The 19,318-nt window shown below is 38.3% G+C and overlaps 2 protein-coding genes and 1 long non-coding RNA gene across 3 annotated transcripts; 1 reads left to right on the top strand and 2 right to left on the bottom strand.

The window, feature by feature from the left end:
- Nucleotides 1-236: 236 nt before the first annotated feature.
- LOC128018027 (C2 calcium-dependent domain-containing protein 4C) lies at nucleotides 237-2,510 on the top strand. Its single transcript, XM_052603424.1, has one exon. It carries the CDS (start codon nucleotides 608-610, stop codon nucleotides 1,778-1,780), a length of 1,173 nt encoding a protein of 390 aa, XP_052459384.1. The 5' UTR covers nucleotides 237-607; the 3' UTR covers nucleotides 1,781-2,510.
- A 5,274-nt stretch (nucleotides 2,511-7,784) lies between these two features.
- Nucleotides 7,785-9,530, bottom strand: LOC128018026 (forkhead box protein B2-like). Its single transcript, XM_052603422.1, has one exon. The coding sequence runs from the start codon at nucleotides 9,223-9,225 to the stop codon at nucleotides 8,275-8,277; it is 951 nt and encodes a 316-aa protein (XP_052459382.1). The 5' UTR covers nucleotides 9,226-9,530; the 3' UTR covers nucleotides 7,785-8,274.
- Nucleotides 9,531-11,118: 1,588 nt separating this feature from the next.
- On the bottom strand, nucleotides 11,119-14,050 carry LOC128018025 (uncharacterized). The gene is made up of 3 exons (XR_008184694.1): nucleotides 13,962-14,050; nucleotides 13,092-13,124; nucleotides 11,119-11,496 (listed from the first exon to the last, which is right to left on the bottom strand). It is a non-coding gene; the product is annotated as an uncharacterized LOC128018025 (long non-coding RNA).
- Nucleotides 14,051-19,318: the final 5,268 nt, after the last annotated feature.

Here is a 19,318-nt window from a genome sequence, read left to right as displayed (position 1 = left end):
ACCAATTTGTAATATAAAGTATACTGTGTGTTATGTGTTAATACTGATAATCCCAACAAGAAGAAGTGCACTTCAAAAACCCAGATGATGCACTTATTAAACTGAAAACAAAAGTGTGGAATGTTGGACAGAAAAACAATCAGACTCAAAACAGCTTTTCAAAACTATTTACACTGGATGTTTGAGTGCATAGTCAATAGTATGTGTATAGTGTATTATTCTTCACTTGGGTCACAACTTATGTCTTATAATTGTTTAAAATGGTATTCATTTACTATTAAATAGAAATATATTCTAAAAATTTTAAACTTTTTCATCATTTCATTTTTTCTTCTGTGGAACATAAAATAAATAATTTTGAGAAATGTCTCAGTATTACAGTATTTTCCAATTCAGTTGAAGTCAATGGGTATCGGCCTGGTTACCTACATTTTTCAAAATAATTATCCTCTTCTGTGTTTTGCAGAAGAAGAAAAAAGTCAAACAGGTTTGGGACGACATGAGGGAGAGTAAATGATGACTGAAAAAATGAAAGATTTTGAATTTTTTCAGTGAACTGTCCCTTGAAACCCGTCTTTCTTTGCAGAGCTGATCAGCATTATCAATCATGATGTGGATCCTTCAGAAAGTGCAGGCGGGAGCAGAAAATCTCCCGATGCAGATCAATCACCTCATCAGCAAAAATAAGGAGGAGATTTCAGCCAAGAGCAGCATCTTCAATAAACTGCACTGCAACGTCCTCACACCTGAAAAAATTCCTGAATTTTTCCTGCCTCCCAAACTGACCAAGCGCTGCCTCATGGCAGACGCTGCAAAAATCTCACAGTGCCTGAACGAAGAAAAAAAAGCTTCCAGCTTTGCAAACACATCACTGTCAAGACCTGGTACTGCCCAGCCACTGAGAGCGAGTCTAAACAAACCTACAGCGGCGTCAAACAAACTCAAACCCATCCCATACTCACTGAAATGCTACGAGTCGGGTTTATTCGAGAGTCCGAACACGCGCCGCAAAGAGTCTTTGTTCCACTCGGCACTAACCAGTTACACACTAGAGCGAATGACCATCAAAACACCCAAACTGTCCTTCAGACCAGTGCTGAAGACGGCCAGCAGTGAGAGTGACACGCCCTCCGCTGACTCCTCCCCTTATTCAACACCTCCACCAATCAGACGAGAGGATTTCACCAGCGACCAGTCGACCTCTGAGGAGCCGCTGCAGCAAGATGTTCATGTTTCTATAGACGAGAAAGAGAAAGTTCACTCCACTCCAGATAAAAAGCTCGTGTCAAAAGTCTGTCAGCGTGCTAAAGTTATTCAATCATCCCATTGCTCCAAACTAGCCCCGCCCATCCAGTTCCCCCTGGACATGCTGCACTGCCAGGAACGCTTCCATCAGGAGCACGTGCTTCCTCTTCCTCAGAGAGGCCGGGTGCGCGTCTCTGCCTTCAGGACCAGCGCAGCCCAGAGCTCTACGACAGTTCGCATCCGCGTGATCTCTGTGGAGGGCTTGAGAGATCCCAGCGACCTTCGACCTCTGACCTGCAGCTTGACCCTAAGCCTCGCTCCAGGCAAGCTGCAGCGGCAACACAGCGCCATCATCAGGAACTGCCGTAACCCCGTGTTCAATGAAGACTTCTTCTTCCAGGAGCCCGAGGAGCAGCAGGGCAGTCTGGGAGATCTGGCTCTGAGACTGAAGGTGCTGGATAAGGCCTCGGGCCTGGGCCGAGGAGTTGTGCTGGGAATCGTCATCAAACCTCTCTGTCAGCTACTGCCTCTGTGACGGGAACACAAGGAAATGAGCTCCATCTGTAGTTCTGTTTTTGTGTGCAAGAAACCTGGCGTTCTCATAATTGCAATATGTTTGCACTCCCCTTAAAAAAATACACTGTGCTCCATTGCATGCTTTGTGTTGCCCCAAGAAACTTTACATTTGTTTGCATTGCCTGAGAAACTTTGGGTTCAGTTGCAAAACTTTTGCATACTCCAGAGAGAATCTGCATTTGTTCACATAACTTAAAAATAACAGCACGTAACGTTCCCATAACAATCGCATAACAGCAAACACAAAAGCATTTAAATATAATCGTTTTCTCTGATTTTTTCTTTGACTATGTCTCCAGTTCTGCTCAGTTTTACCTTTATTTTTTACAATGTTAGGAAACTTCATGCTAGTTACTTGCTAGTATGATCTGAGCTGTGTGTTTTACCATAATCCAAATGTATATGATCTCAATATGAAACTACATCCAGCCATAAAGTAAAAAAAGAAAACAGATAAATGATCTTTTGAATTGCCTAAAGAAGGTTTCTGCTCTACAGTTTGTCAAAATCTAAATATTTAGCTACAGAGGTGTGTTACACAGATCATGATGTTTTTAATTGAGTTGTGAATATTTATCTGTCATTTAAAATAAACATATTATAATAGTGTAAATCACTGGATGTGGATTTAACAGATAACAAGAAAATGAGGTTCATAAAAGTAACAGAAATATAGAATTACAAAAGCAAATAGAGAATGTATGTTTTGATTACTTTAAAAATAAATGTAATAATTGTTTATAAAAATTTGTATATTTTCATCAGATTAATAAAAATGATATGTCAATACTTAAATTGCTTTGTTGGTTTATTCATATTACTATTATGAAATATTTTAGTATTATTTATATTCTATTATATATATATATATATATATATATATATATATATATATATATATATATATATATATATATATATATATATATTTTTTTTTTTTTTTTTGAATTATTTTTATTCATACATTTTCAGTTTTCACTTTAAAAATGTTTGTTTTCACTTATATTTTCTATTTAGATTGAATTTTTTTAATTCTGTTTTAGTTTCAGTAATTTTAGTACATTCAACTTTTTCATTTCAGTTATATTTGTCAAAGGCAACATTTGTAAATATTTTCAACATTAATAATTGTTTTAATTGTATTTATCAATAACAGCTCTGGTAAAAAAAAATCACAAAAGGTTACCTGTTGGAACCTGATTTGAGAAGAAAAATATGAAAAAGTATTATATTTAAAAAATATATTAAATATGACTTTTTAAAAGAAGTAAAACAATTAAAATGTGTTATAGGTTATTTAATGGCTATTCAGGTACAACACAGTAAAACAAATGTGGAAAACACAAAACAGTTTTTAAACAAGGAGTTTACTCCTAATAGGAGTAATATACAAAATAACTAACCATTTAGAGAACAGAAATCATAATAAATGAACTGTATAACAACAAGTGGCAAACTGCCCCATCAGTCCTTGCTGTTCTTCATGATGTAATACAATCTCTGAACACAAGAGGGCGAGCATGAGTTTCTCTCTCTGGCCTCAGCTTTGACTTCCTCAAGCACTGTCTGAGCCCTTTACAGGAAGAAGAACCAAGACCAGTCAACAGAGGCCAGTGTTTGTCTGATTGAGATAATCATTACAAATCTGTAGCATGAACTCCCTCACATACACACATGTTGCAGGAGTGCACATGTTGTAAGGACAGTGTTAACAGATAGAGAGTGCTAATTAGTTCAATAAAAGCCCAAGTGTCTGCTCTAATAGCAAGATAAATGTGCAGGGAGGAGCGCAGGACCTTTCCTTTAACTGCTGTCAACAGCCAATTAACTCCAGATGAGCAGTGTGTGTACTCTCAACACTCATCAGACACTCGCTTAAAAATCAGCCCGCATGCATGGACACACACACACACACACACAAGGTCACCATAGACTTCTGTTGTTTTTACACTGTTTAGTGACAGTTATATAAAGTGCTGTAACCTTATCAGATCCTTTTTTCCTTTTTTAGGATGCTGCTCAAAAAGACGGTTTTATCAGGTTTTTCCTCACTTCTCACTCTGAGAACAAATTTCTCCACATTATATGGTTAAGGATGTACAAATATTGTACATTTCACTAAACTGAGGAACACACTGCATCTGGGGCAAGTTGTCACAAAATTGATAATCTCAGGAAATATGAGGTTTTAAAACAAAGGTCCAATTACTATGTTTACATATGTTTTCTAGCCATGTTTTTTTGTTTGTTTGTTTTTTCATCTAAGTTCAAAGACTTTTTTTGCTAAATACTATACAAAAAATACAATGTCATTATATTTTCGTTGCAGTTGTTGATTAATCAAAACAGTAAACCCACTCCCATATTTTGAGAAAAAAGACAGATGATGGCAGATTTTAACTGGAAAGTTAAATTCAATTGTGCTTAAGAATATTTTTCATATATGTTAACTAGGGAATGTTTTAAATGCTACAGTATAGATTAATTATGGTAACACTTTATTTTAATGTGACATGTACTAATTACAAGTAAACCTAAGCCAAACCCCAACCTTAACCCTAAAGTACAAATTAATATTTAATCATATTGATGAATTATTTAATTTAAAAACATCCCCTTAATAAAATAAAGTGCTTTTTTTTTTCAATTATTTTATCTATTTTAAGTGTACTTTATTTATTATTAGTATATCATTTTATGATGTATTATTATTAAGATTTAAAATTACAATATTTATATTGCAGGTTTCAGTGCGAGAAATACTACAGGGCATGTTGTTGCAAAAAAATTATTTTAATTGCCTTTCTGTGTCCATACACATAAAAAAAAAAAAATATATATATATATATATATATATATATATATATATATATATATATATATATATATATATATATATATATATATATATTATAATCATTTCACTGGAGTAAAATGTTTTTTTTAGGACAGCTGAAAGTTATGAAAAACATGAAAACTTTGCAGAAATGCCCTGAGAATTCATGGAGGTAATCAGAGAGGAAGCAGTCCAGCAGCAGACAATCTGCTATATTGAGCCCCATTAACACGGACTTGGCTGCATCTAACAATCCTTGTTAAAAGGACAACCTCCAGCCATTTCAATTAGCCCACGGGGCAGTCCGAACACGGCTGTCTGTTCTTAGTGAATCACTGTGAAAGAGAGATTTAGTGATCAGCACTTCAGCTCTGGTGACCTCTGCTATCTTTTGTTAATGCATGTCAGATGAGCTTTTTATTAAGAGCCGCTGACTTACGGCTGGAGGAGGTGTGCTGAAGGGGAAAGAAGAAGACACACGCCAAGCAGTGAAGCTCAGCCCTGAAACAACAAATCAATGTGTTTCCACTGAACTCTGAGCCTGAGAGCTGCCATGGAGCAAAACTACTGTATAACGTCCTTTAACATCTGAGTCTGAATATACTGTATGTCATTTCCACTGTCATGCAGTCAACATGTTTTACAAGCACTTCTGTTAATACTAGTGTTCTTATTAGTGTAGCTGTGGAAATTATGTCTCTATGACAGTTGAAATTTAAGGGGGAAAATGACAAAATTTGAGGGACAAAAACTAATTATAAACAATAAATACCAAACTATCTTTACACAGTTACAAAAACATTACAAAAGTTTTTTCTATCATTTCTGACCAGTTTAATGCATCCTTGCTGAATAGAAGTATTGATTTTTATCAGTCGATCAATGAGTCTCTCTGGCCCCAAACTTTGAACAGTAGTGTAAATCTAATAGTGTTTGAGTTTGCTGTTGTTAACCGAGCATATTCTCAATTATCGTACCTTAAATTGAACAAACAGTCTTTATACTAAAGCTAGTTAAAATCCAGAGTTTGAGATTTCAAGAGACAGACAGATTAAACAGTGAATCTATCAATTCAGTTATGAGTTAAGATGAATTAATACAATATATTATACTTAATTAGTGGCCAGGATTATAACATTTATGAAGAATCGTATAATTGTACTAAGTTGCTGTGCTGTTGCTGGGGCTCACGGTGTCAAGCTTCATGTATTAAATGGTTAATTATGAAGACGAGGTCCTTGCAGTCATTAAGACGGGCATGAATGTGTCACCTCCACCCCTGCTGAAGTCAGAGTAATTAACAATAATATCTCATATCAAATTCTGGCAGACCAGCAACTTCACGATGCCCTCATTCCTATTCATCATGCTTTCCACATAATCCATATTTAAAAGACTCAAGGGTTGAAAAAAAAAATTCAAAAAGAATTGAAAAAAGTCATAGCGTAATCATAATTGCAATAAGAAATGGTCACATATTTGCTTTAAATGGGTGGATTTTCTTATCCACCGAATCACTTGACGTGTGTTTTATTTCCAACAGGCACTTACATATGCAAAATATCACTTTTTGTTTGAAATTTACACTGTTGCTGCTTATGGTAAAAGACAAATTTGATGTCTTTTAAGATGCAGAGAAATGGAGATTGCTACCGTCAGACAGTAATGAATCCAGAGAGTGATGTAGACAGAGAAAAGCAAGTGCTAGAAAGAGAGACGGATCTTTTTCATTGACTAGATGCGATGTGGGTGTAGTTTTCACATCAGGCAGCCACTTGTGCATCTTATTTGTTCAGAGGGCAGGTTCGGCTCACTCCTGGTGTGAGCGTGTGCCGCAGCGCACAAATCAAGACGTATAAGAGAGCCTTTGCCATGCTAAACAGTGACACTCTGAATGGCCTCCCGACTGGCAGCTTTTGTGTTGTGAAGAGGACCAGCTTCTCAGCTTCAAAGGTGAAATTTATGTCAAGACGAGCAGGACAAAACAACTTTATCAGACGGCTGCTTTTGAAGTCATGCATCTGTCTCGACCGACGCTTTACGTGAAGCACAGCATCCCAGACACACACACACACAGAGTAAAAGAAAAACATCTGTTGATTTTTTTAGATTGACATGTAAGTTGATCATTTAATCGATCATATGGTCATCATGATTCCACCATGCGTATTAATGTTATTTTAATGAAATCTAGAGGTTTAATTTTTTTTTTTGTGCATATATGCTGTGTTTGTAAAGTCAGGTCAGGTATGCATGCATTATCACTATTCCTGAAATATATTCCTGGCCCTATTAGAAAGTTACATAAACTAGTCCAGCAGTGAACTCAACCCAACACTAAATGTATAAAGCAGCACTCAACACCAGGATGGGTTCTTAGGTAAATGCTCCTCTGCTGGACAGTGTCATGTTTTCTGTAGTTTAGCAAATAGACTCAGTCTTTCGTCTCTATGCCTTGGAGCAACAATTGTCTTAATGTTCAAAAATGGAGAGGAAGCGAGTCCTATTAAGCTATTTATGCTTGTGGATGTTCAGCCACTGTCTGTCAGGAAAAGGAGTTCAAAATGTGGATTTGGTGAAATAATTCACAAAGTGGAATGCAATATATTAAATATTCAGTGAAACAACAATAAAGATTATTTCCTATTCACAAAAATGCTATGTTGCATTAAAATTGTCTCTTTCATTTAAGTATATTTGAAATAATTATCATATTACTGCCTAAAGTACTTTTACACATATATATGCATATCATATATGCATATATATGCCTTTGATTTTACATGCATACGAGTAAAAATTTAAAAAAGTAACAGATATGATGTTATTCTGCTAAAATCAAATGAACAAGTCGTTGAAAATAAGACATTCGACTGCACAGAAACTGGAATGAAATTGACTGATTTTACTCTAAAAATATTTAATTTACAAATCTTATACAATAATACTGCTTTTTTTGAAACTAACATAATACTTAAAAACAGCACACTTCAACCAGGCCTGCTTTTATTCACTATAATTGTCTATTTGATTGTTTCATCTTCATAAAATATTTCAACATCATGTTAGTAAATACCAATTCAAATGCTGTAAGTGATGATATTCTATACATATTTACAGTACATTTATGATAATATATAACAACATTTTAACATAAAGGTATTTTCTATTTTACATGAATACAATAATTTAGCAAAATTCCCTTTGGGTTATTTCACGACTCTCTCCCAGATGCACAGCAATCCACTGTTTTAACAGTGGCATACAAGCATGCAAGTCATCATTTTTAATTCATTATGCACAATCTGTGTAGCTTTTATAAGGCTTGACGTTTTCAAAATTCTACACCTATGTTTTTGTTTTTCTGGCTTATACAGTCCTTTGTACAATACACCATTTCTTAAAAGAAGATAAAGCATGTACACATACCATAAAGCAGAAAACAGCAGAGCCAAATTCTGACCATCTGCACTCTGCAGAATATAATACACAGCAAAAAAAATAAATTAAAAAAAATAACCCTCTTAACAGATCTTCTGGAAAAATCTCAAATCAGTTTACAGCCGTCCCCAAAACATACTCTGTGTACCCTCGTGTGTGAATCTTCAGCGTTTGGCTCAGGACTGCAGGAGAGCAGGATGGAGAGACCCGCTTTTCTCCTCGACAAGAGCTGTTGCATCTCTCTCCATCAGAGCCGCCGTTCTTGGGCACAGCTGCATTACTCCCGGCGTCATGCCAGTCAAGGACGGGACTGCGCCCAGGGTCGGCGTGGGTTTGATGGGCATGGGCACAGCAGGCATGCTTTGGGTTCCCGGGTGATGATGGTACAGCCCCTTGACCGCCACATTGAACGGCGGGTAGTCTGATGACACCGGCTCAGACAGCATGCCCACATGTGGCCACACGGAGTTGACCATACTGCCCAGTTGAGCGGGCACAGGATACCCGAGGTGATGCATGACCGAGGCGATGGGCAACCCGCTGGCCATCACTCCTTTATAGTCTCGGCCAATCAGGCTCTCGATGGCGAATGGGTGTTTGAAGCTGCCGCTCTGCCCGCCGCCAAGCGTGTAGCTCTGGAAGTGGGAGAGCCGGCCCATGGTGCCCAAGTATTCCGGGTGTCCCACGGCCAGCTTGCCCGAATGGTGGTGGGATTGGTGCAAAGCAGGCTGGGCATGAGAGTGGTAGGAGTGCAGCACGGGGCCGCTCTTGCAAGCCGAATGCTCCACCCGGAGGAGCTTGAAGCGCTTGCGGCGGCGCAGGAAGCTGCCGTTCTCGAACATGTCTCCACAGTCCGGATGCAGGGCCCAGAAGCTGCCCTTTCCCGGCTGGTCGGGCCGCCGGGGGATCTTAATGAAGCAGTCGTTGAAGGAAAGGTTGTGCCGGAGCGAGTTCTGCCAGCGTTGAGTGTTCTCGCAGTAATACGGGAAACGGTCCATGATGAATTTGTAGATGTCGCTGAGGGGGAGCATCTTCTCAGAGGAGCTCTGAATGGCCATGGCGGTCAGAGAGATGTACGAGTATGGAGGCTTCTGGTCACTGTAGGAGTTCTTACCTGGCCGAGGCATTTTTGAAAATCTTTTCAGTATCGGTCAGACGCAAGCCAGCATATCGTCCGTTTAGGTAAAAAAGTCATTGATTGACCTCAACTGTTTGTCTGAAATGTTTACAGCTGCTTTATAAGACGCGAGTCATGAAAACATCTCACAAAGTCACAATCCACAAGTATGTAAAAGAAATCAGGACCGTTTGAAAGTTACCTATCTAATGTTACTCCCCGCACGCACGCGCGCGCGACACCTGCGTCCTCTCAGAGCGCGAGAAGTTCTCCCGGAGGATGCGCGCGCTCGGCTTTGACTCGCAGAGGACCCGCGACGCTTTTGTAAGAATGGCAGAGGTCCAGACCCCCCGCTAGCTGCGTTTTATTATGATGACACTGACTTTAGGACGAATAAGGGGTAAATAGGGGGAGGGACAGACTTCATGTGCGTTTGATCCTACTCATCTCTACCAATCAGAGGCAAAGAGCAGCGCGCTCACTAATGAGTCTGATAATGATAGCACACACTAATGACGTGCATGTGAATGATCTATTCCATATGATATACTGTTTTTGGAGTGCGCTGGAATTATTTTAAACGTCTCGAATTCCATAAAATCGAAATTTTGGGAGTTTAGACCTTATTTAAACAGGAATAGGCCATTAATAATTGTCCTTCACATTGTTCACAGCGGTTTTATTTTCACTGTCCATGCTAATTAAAATATTGTAAATAAAGCAGTTTAACAAGAAAAAAAAACATAAATATTTATGGAGAAAATTACTTTTTATTCCTGTGCAAACCACAACATTTATTTATATTTCCCTTTGTGTGTGTGTGTGTGTGTGTGTGAGAGAGAGAGAGATCAGTTATCTGTTTGTTTTTTGTTTGTTTTATGCTGTTGCTGAAGAGGTGCTGATAAACTTTTTACGTCTAAAAAGCCATCATATGGACTTCCATTATGCCACTACCGTATTATTAGTATTTTTAAATGTGTAAAGTTTGGTATGTTAACATTATTTAAATGTCATATCAAGTATGCAGTTGTGAGTTTTGAAATATAGTCATAAAATTCCATCTTTTTTTTCTATTACATATGAGACAAAACTATTTACTATGGGGTTTTCTTATTATTTTCCCCTTATTTTTTAAAAGATGTTTAAGCACAAATGAAATAGGCAACAGGGATGAACATTTAGGGGGAAATAATTTCTTTGCATGCCTTCTCCAGTATATCTTACAATTAAATACATTTATTAATTTTAATAACCATAAGTAGAAAAGGTACTTATATTAATATGCTATTCATAATAGTAATATGCAGAATATTATGAGCATCTTCTGTAATAAATGTGACTTTGTTTATTCAACTGTTAGTTTGATGAACCACAACATTGTCCTCTGGGCAACTTTCAAAGCCTTCTGACACAGAGCTGCAGATCAGAGATCTCGCTTGCTACATTTAACAAGCAAGCTCATTTTTGCTCACAAACTTTACAATTTTTTGGTCACCCCTGAAGCTAAAAATAAATGGTGTTAAAACCCAGCAAGCAATTTTGCGTCTAATAGACGTCTAATAGCCGTCTAAACACAGCCGAGACGTCTAGGCTAAATCGAGGCTAATTTTGGGCTGTCAGTGAAAATCTAATAGACGTCTAAACATACCCCAAGAATAGACAGCTATTAAATGACTACATATATACGTCTAATAGATGTCTAACCATAGCCCAAGAATAGACAATCAGACAGCTATTGAACGACTATATTTATACGTCCAATAGACGTCTAAACATAGCCCAAGAATAGACTAGTCATCAATTAGACCGCTAAACAACTACATACGTCTAATAGACAGGCAATATGGGTCTAGGCTAAAACAAGGCTGATTTTGGGCTATCAGTGAAAATCTAATAGACGTCTAACCATAGCCCAAGAATAGACTAGTCATCCATTACACTACATATACATGTAATAGACAACAAAAAGAGGCATAAGGATTCTTTTCACTCAAATATAACAGGTTCTCATAAATTAAAATCCATCCAAACTAATTGAATATAAAGGGATTTATTTTGAACAATTATATAGACAACAACAACTTGGACAACATTCAAACATAAAAATGAACAAATAAAACATTGGAGAAATATGTAAAACAATTAATTTTTAAGAATTAACTGTTTACTTTAGATCCATAACCCCCACCCCCTGCCCTCCCTGGTGCTTGTTTGAAATGATTAGAAATAGCATTTTTTATTTCACATTCCATAGCTGATGGAAAGCTGGTCATCACTGCGTCTGCCAAATGAGAAAAAGGAAAGAATTATTGCTCAAAAAAAACATTGTTGACAATCCTTTTTAACTAATTAGTCAATCACTTTTGCTAGGATGATTTAATAGATAGAGTTAACAGAATATAGATTGAGACTATATAATTTATATCACTATAGACAATAATTTATATCAATATTATAATTAATATCAATAATTGAACATTTTTGCTCGCTTAGTGGTGATGCAATACGGCGTGTAACGATACGCGTATTGAACAATTCTGTACAAGGCATATATATATATATATATATATATATATATATATATATATATATATATATATATATATATATATATATATATATATATACACACATATATAGGCTATATAGACACACACATATACATATATATCTGACATTTTCTTCTCGAATGTTCATTTTTATCAAGCTCATATATGCAAGTTCTGTAATTTCACTTAAATGGCAATGAAAATGACCTATTAATTTTCAGCGAGAGCATTAACTCGATCTCTCAAGCGACGCCATTCTCTTAGATATTTGGGATCCATAACTTCTGAATATGGAAATAAAATTAACATTATAATTGATTATGTAACACTGTTATCCCAAGACATGTCTGACTACTACCATAATGTGTTTTGAAACTGAAATACAGTATTTTTTTAAATTATCATTCTAATGAAGGTGAAAACAGATTTTATTTTCATTTCTACTTTAGTTCTTCCCTCAAGTTTAAAGGGATAGTTCACTTCGAAATTAAATTTTGGTATGTTTTAGCTTACCTTAAGAACGTCCAAGATGTAGGTGTCTTTGTTTCCGCAGTAGTTTCAATTTTTTAGGTCAAACTATTCTTGTCTGTCAGTCATATAATGCAGGTCTATGGTCACCACCTAAAAAGGCCATGCACAGAGAAGTCCAAATTAAACAATTCCCCATCGTAAGTACACATTGATGGACTAAGACACGAAATGAGCAGTCTGTGTGAGAAAATGAACAGTATTTATATCGTTTTTACCTCTTGTACACAGCCACGTCCAAGTGATATGAGGGCTCACGTGCTTCCAGGTGTGTGATGCGTCCGCGTTCTGGCTTAATTTGCGCAAGCGCCGCACTTAAACTAAGCCAGCCCAGAATGCGCACACACCGAAGCACGCGCGCCCTCAGATCACTTCGACGTTGCTGTGTTATAAGAGGTAAAACGATATAAATACTGTTCGTTTTCTGACACAAACCGCTCGTTTCGTGTCTTAGGCTATCAGTGTGTATGGTGGGGAATTGTTTAATTTGGACTTCTCTGTGCATGCTCTTTCAGGTGGTGACCATATAGACCTGCATTATATGACTGACAGACAAGAACAGTTTGACCTAAAAATATAAAAATTGAAACTACTGCGGAAACAAAGACACCTACATCTTGGATGCCCATAAGGTAAGCTTAAACATATCAATTTAATTTCAGTGAACTATCATTATATATCATTCTTTATCACTTACTCATATAACTCTAATAAACATAAAAAATACTTATAGGCGTAGTTCACTTAAAAAAAAAAAATAAAAAAAAAAAAAAACAACAACATGTAATCGTTTACTCACTTTCACTTGGTTCCAAACCTGTATGGCTTTCTTCTGTTGAACACACACAAAAAAATATATTTTGATGAATGTTGGTAACAAGACATTTAATGGTAGTCACTGACAAGTGTTCTGTATATTCAATTGCTGTACTTTGTTGACTGATTGCAGGATAATTTCCAATAAACAGTGTCTTTAAATCAAATAAAGTGGATTACATCACTCCAGTTCTGAGGTTTTTACACTGGCTATCTGTCTGTCAAAAAATTAATATCCAAAAACTACAGTTGGTTATTAAATTAACATTTTAAGGCCAAAGTAAATTTCTAATCTTCTGATGCACTATGAACCATCCAGAGCAGACCTCTCAGGACATCTGGGACAGTAGCCAGCTACTTTTATATCTCCAAAGTCAAAACAAAACATGGAGAAGCAGCATTCAAATTTATATCTGAAACAAATTCACTGAAAACTGAATGTATGCTGCATATTTTAATTATTTACAAACTAGTTTAAAGACTTTATGTTTGCCACTACCTTTTATTAAATGGAGAGGATTTTTTTTTTTTTCTTTTCATGTTGCACTATGCTGCTGTTAAATTTTATGTAAAGTACTTACAGAATTTGCTTTAAATCAACTCTAATTTAAATACAAATAAATACTGGTATCTTTATAATAATAAAAAAATAGTAATGATAAGTTTCATAGTTTCATGCTTACCACATTCATTGAATTTAGATACATTTGCAATAACACGTGCAAGGTAACGTTAACTTTTTGGAGAAAAGTAGTACTCTGCAATGTTAATGTTAAAATGTCACGGTTTCTACACATTATAACAGCTAACTAATTTAAACAATAAACATATCAAAAATAACACGAATACTTACAAGATCGAAGTAGAAATGTGAAGGTTTTCACTCAGACTGTTGCTCATCCCGTTGCTCTCCGACAGCTGCCTCGTGTAAAATAAAATGGCGGAAATGTTTATCGCGAGATTTGGCTTAAGTGATCTAGTCACGCAATGGCATTAGTTCCATTAGACATGTCTCAGTAGTGTTTCAATTGTGCCATCTAGCGGTTGGGAAATGCAATTGCATTTGATTAGATATTTTTATCGTAGATTGTGTATGAATGTTTGACAGAAAATATATATTAAGCTGTGTAAGCGAAAACATTTCAAAGACTAATATTCTAGGTCGCTGGTCTATATCTGAGCCCAGATTGCAATAATTTCGCCAGGTGGGCTAAAGCAGACCGCATATAGCCCGTCCAATTCGGAGCTAAATCGTGATCTACCATGCCGTGAAATGACGTATTGAACCTTGATATCATACCAATGCGAACATGATTGAATATTAACCATTTCATGCACTGCCTGGCAAAAAAATACAATTAATCAGTTTTGACAAAAAGTGGGCTACAATAGCCGGGTCTGAATACGAGCTAAATCGTGGCTACGCACAGCCTACACATATAACATGTAAAATAAAGTAAACCAAACAACTTGTAATCACGTTAGACTCTGCGTACATGATGGAATATCATACATCTCACAAGTTATTTTGCAAAAAAAATACATTTATCCAGATTAAATGTTATTTGGGCTAAAAGTGGGTTACACATAGCCGGACTATATCTGGTCTATATTTAACCCAGACGTTGAAATGACGGCTATTGCTTGCTGGGAAAAAACAATTGAAAATGGAGAGAAAGGCAGAGAAAGAGAGGGAGAGAAAGGGACAACAACACGACAACCACATCTTCACAAAACGGATCAAAAGTATCAATTCATATATTTTTTCCCCTGAACATCATACAAGGGATAATACGTGGCCTTGTGTCAAAACCTGACCCCAGTAATAGATTAACACGTTGCTTCCATAGTTACATACTACTTCACAACTGCTTTCTCTTCAGTAATTTCAGGTGAAATGTTTGTTACAAACATCATTCAAAAGCTGAAAGCGCACGCGTCTGCGCGCACGCACCAAGAGCGCGCCCGTATTTCACCGCAGCTGAGCGGAGTCAGAATCAACCTGTCAAGCTGTTTGAACTTTGCTCGTATTTCACAAGGATAAACGCTTCCCCACAACCCCCGAGAGCAGGTTCTCCGGTAAACAGAACAACAAAAGCACCGCCGCTCTTGTGCGGCCAGGTGTCACGGCGCGGTCCCGCCAGGCGCCTTCTTACGCGGGCTCCCGACGGGGAGGAGAATACATTACATTAATTAAGCCTTCAGTGATTTACCTTCCTGAGAGCGATGTCCAACAATATAATTAAAGGCGTAGTGGTTATATTAGCGATGAATATTCAAAACGGTGTCAATTAATTAGCCAACAGATCTTTCTCATTATGTTCCTGAAGAGCTCCGGTGTTTCTCTAGTTTAAAGGGTCACCGGCGAACATGCATATTTCACACCCAGCGCTATTATATCCCGCGCTTAATGTCTTTTGAAATACAACTTGAGCGCCAGACTGCTGACGAACAACGTGTGTTTAGAAGCGCCTTTGACACGCGAATCTTGCGGCGCGCTTGGCACCGGAAGGCCCCTGCGAGGCTGCCGCGGGAGCGCGCGCGTTCCTCCTCACCGTGTTGTTTAGATCAATATTAAACCTGCTCCCACAAAGCGCAGTGTTAAGTAGACAACACGCTGATATGCATAAGAAATTAATTAGACGGTTTTCTCTGCATTCAACTCCTGGACAAATAACAACTTGTAAAGTGCACCTTCTGGGCATATTGAACATATGCTGGAATTAGCCTTAATCGACTAATTACATAAATTACTCATTAATTTTACAGCACATCAATTATAAAAGATATATCAATTAATTTTGCATAAATTAAGGGCTGAACGTGGCAAAAACGGAGACGGGGAGATGAGCGCGCGAGGAGGGGGTCGGCTCTGGGCCGCGAGGCAAGGGTCGGGGGGTTCGTCTGTTTGTTCCAAGATGCTAATAATTATTTTGTTCAGCTTTGGGCGAAAGATTCTGACTCTCGTGGTAAAATAGGAAATGGAGAAACCCGCAATCACGGTAATAATAATAACGTTAAAGACCCCTTACTAAGCGAGCATAGTAGCGTTGCCGCAAGGACGAAGCATTTAAATCAATTAGAGTGGTCCTATTGGGAAATGGGACTTTGGCACCAGCAAGAGGACTTCATGGCCACCGAATGATTTATGGATGCCGATTAACATATGATCGCTTTAAGTGTGACGAGAAGTCCTCCCATAGTTTACGTGATCGCTTTAATGCTCCGTTTTAAAGTTTATGAATTCTAGATAAATTGTATCAGGGCATATGCTGAGTGCTCAAACTCTAGAGATATTTCAAGGTTCAACCCTAAAGCAAAGTTTTAAGATTAGGCTTTGTCTGTCCATAAACTAACTCACAAAGACAATATCTTAGACATGGCGCACTTGAAGTAGATTTATATAATTGTCCTTCCTTTCCATTGCCTCTGGTCTATATAAGCATGCAGGCAAACTAATTCGTCTTCCTACCTGCATATCAGACCGATATACACAATTGAGTATAAAAGCCATTCTCATACTTAATATGGAATATACATTTTGGTTCTCTGTATTAGTATTTTTCCCTGCTCTTTCACTCGCCTCTCTCTCACTCACACATACGCATTAAAACGATCTATCTCCCTCCCCTGGTGAGAGTTTAGTGAATCGTGCAGTTGGCAGAGTCTGTCTCCCCCTCCACACACACACCCAGGGGCCCACAGTCTGTGGCCCTTACCTACCACAAACCTTTCCCTACAGTTACTCCTTACCTTTCACAATCCATTCCTTACCTGCCACAATTCATTAACCACCTACATCAACATATTCTTGCTATTTTCAGACCTGCAGTAATCCATTCCCAACAGACCTTTGAAAATCCATTTTACTCTTTATAATCTAAACACACTGTTGTGAACCTTTGGCTTTTATATCATCTGGTAATCAGTCACTATATGTCACTATTAGACCCCCTCTTCAAACTGAAAATATCCTGGGCAAATATCTATCTATCTATCTATCTATCTATCTATCTATCTATCTATCTATCTATCTATCTATCTATCTATCATTTTAATAATGATACAAAAATATATTGTTTAGTTATATTGTATTATTTTATATTATATTAGTAATGCTATCATTTGAAGCTATGACAAATACAAAATAAAAGCAACATATAATTTAAATAATAAAATAATTAGAATGTATTTTAATATTATATCATAATAAAAGTTTCATTTTATTTTAAGCTATAGTGTATAAAACAAAATACTATTTTCAATAATAATTTAATATATTATACAAATTCTACTATATTATAAAAAAGTTAATCTTAGCAATAACACTAATATTTGAAGCAACGTGAGGACTGCTAAGCAACAAGGCTTTTGTAATGTGGGAGGCATGATGACGGAGTTGAGGAAATGCAGCTTTATTTACAAGAGAGTAGTCAAAACAGGCATGGGTGAAGCAGCAGCAAACAGGTATAATCCAGGGCAGACAAAAAGAGTAATCCAATAAACAAACAATGGTTAGGGCAGGTGGCAAATGACAAAAAAAAAGGAAACAGTCCAAGGTCAAAAACAAGTGAGGCAAGAAACCCAGAAAACACAGACGAAACAGGCTATACAATAATCAGCCATATGGAAGTAACAAATCAGACTTTAAATAGGATGAAACATATGAGATAACAAGGCACGTGAATGCAATCAGAGATAATGAGTCCAGGCAAAGGCTTATGGGAAATGTAGTAGTGAGGGAGGGACAACAGTCTGGGGTGAATGGCAAAGGTTAAGGATTGAGTGCCCTCTAGTGAGCTTAAGGGGCACTCTAGCTAGAGATCCTGACAGAGATTGGAAATCTGGGATCTTCTAACTCTGATGCAGCTAGAGGCTGACTGTCCCAAGGCGAATCCTGACCGCTAAACACCCTTGAAGGATGACCTGAGGGACAGACACAAAACAGTGGAGAGAGAACAAAGAATATGACAGGTAGAGAAGGAGGGAGAGGGAGGTTGGGTGGGACAACGGGTTCATAACCGGTGTTTCTTAACCAAAGCAGAGCAGGCAGAGAGTTCAAAAATGGCCTCCTTGGCAGTGGTTGGACAGGCAGAGAGTTCACAGATGGCCTCTTTGGCTGCGACAGGACCATCAGAGGGTTCACAGACAGTGTCTTTGGCCACGGCTGGACCGACAGAGAGTTAAAAGGTGGAGGTTCTGCAGCAGAAGCCACCACCTCAGGAGGAGCTGGAGCGGAGGCCACTGCTTAAGGAGGTTCTGCAGTGCAAACCGCCACCTCGGGAGGAGTTGTACTTACTAGAGTCATTGGAACAGGGAATGGCACTCCTGGTCGTGATGAGGGAACTGGAGTCATTGGAACAGGGAATGGCACTCCTGGTCATGATGAGGGAACTGGAGTCATTGGAACAGGGAATGGCACTCCTGGCTGTGACGAGGGAACTGGAGTCATTGGAACAGGGAATGGCACTCCTGGTCGTGGCGAGGGAACTGGAGTCATTGGAAAAGGAAATGGCACTCCTGGCTGTGACGAGGGAACTGGAGTCATTGGATGAGGGAATGGCACTTCTGGTCATGACAAGGGAATTGGAGTCATTGGAACAGGGAATGGCACTCCTAGCTGTGACGAGGGAACTGGAGTCATTGGAACAGGGAATGGCACTCCTGGCCTGACATGGGAACTGGAGCCATTGGAACAGTGAATGGCACTCCTGGTCGTGGTGAGGGAACTGGAGTCATTGGAAAAGGAAATGGCACTCCTGGCTGTGACGAGGGAACTAGAGTCATTGGATGAGGGAATGGCACTCCTGGTCATGACAAGGGAACTGGAGTCATTGGATGAGGGAATGGCACTTCTGGTCAAGACAAGGGAACTGGAATCATTGGATGAGGGAATGGCACTCCTGGCTGTGACGAGGGAACTGGAGTCATTGGAACAGGGAATGGCACTCCTGGTCGTGGCGAGGGAACTGGAGTCATTGGAAAAGGAAATGGCACTCCTGGCTGTGACGAGGGAACTGGAGTCATTGGATGAGGGAATGGCACTCCTGGCAGTGACATGGGAAATGGAGTCATAGATATGGACTCGTGGACTGGAGCACCCTCAGGAGGAATAACAGAGCAGTGAGTAGCCTAAATGCACAGGATGGCGACCACCATTACCGGAAGCACTGAGCCTTTGGGAACAGTCATTGTGATTACTCGTTCCGA

Source organism: Carassius gibelio, chromosome A8, assembly GCF_023724105.1.
Source record: "Carassius gibelio isolate Cgi1373 ecotype wild population from Czech Republic chromosome A8, carGib1.2-hapl.c, whole genome shotgun sequence".
Classification (NCBI taxonomy): domain Eukaryota; kingdom Metazoa; phylum Chordata; class Actinopteri; order Cypriniformes; family Cyprinidae; genus Carassius; species Carassius gibelio.
This window is presented reverse-complemented; position numbering and strand designations above follow the sequence as displayed.

Coding starts and splice junctions, on each gene's coding strand:
- LOC128018027 (XM_052603424.1), top strand. CDS start 608: ATGATGTGGATCCTTCAGAAAGTGCAGGCGGGAGCAGAAAATCTCCCG.
- LOC128018026 (XM_052603422.1), bottom strand. CDS start 9,225: ATGCCTCGGCCAGGTAAGAACTCCTACAGTGACCAGAAGCCTCCATAC.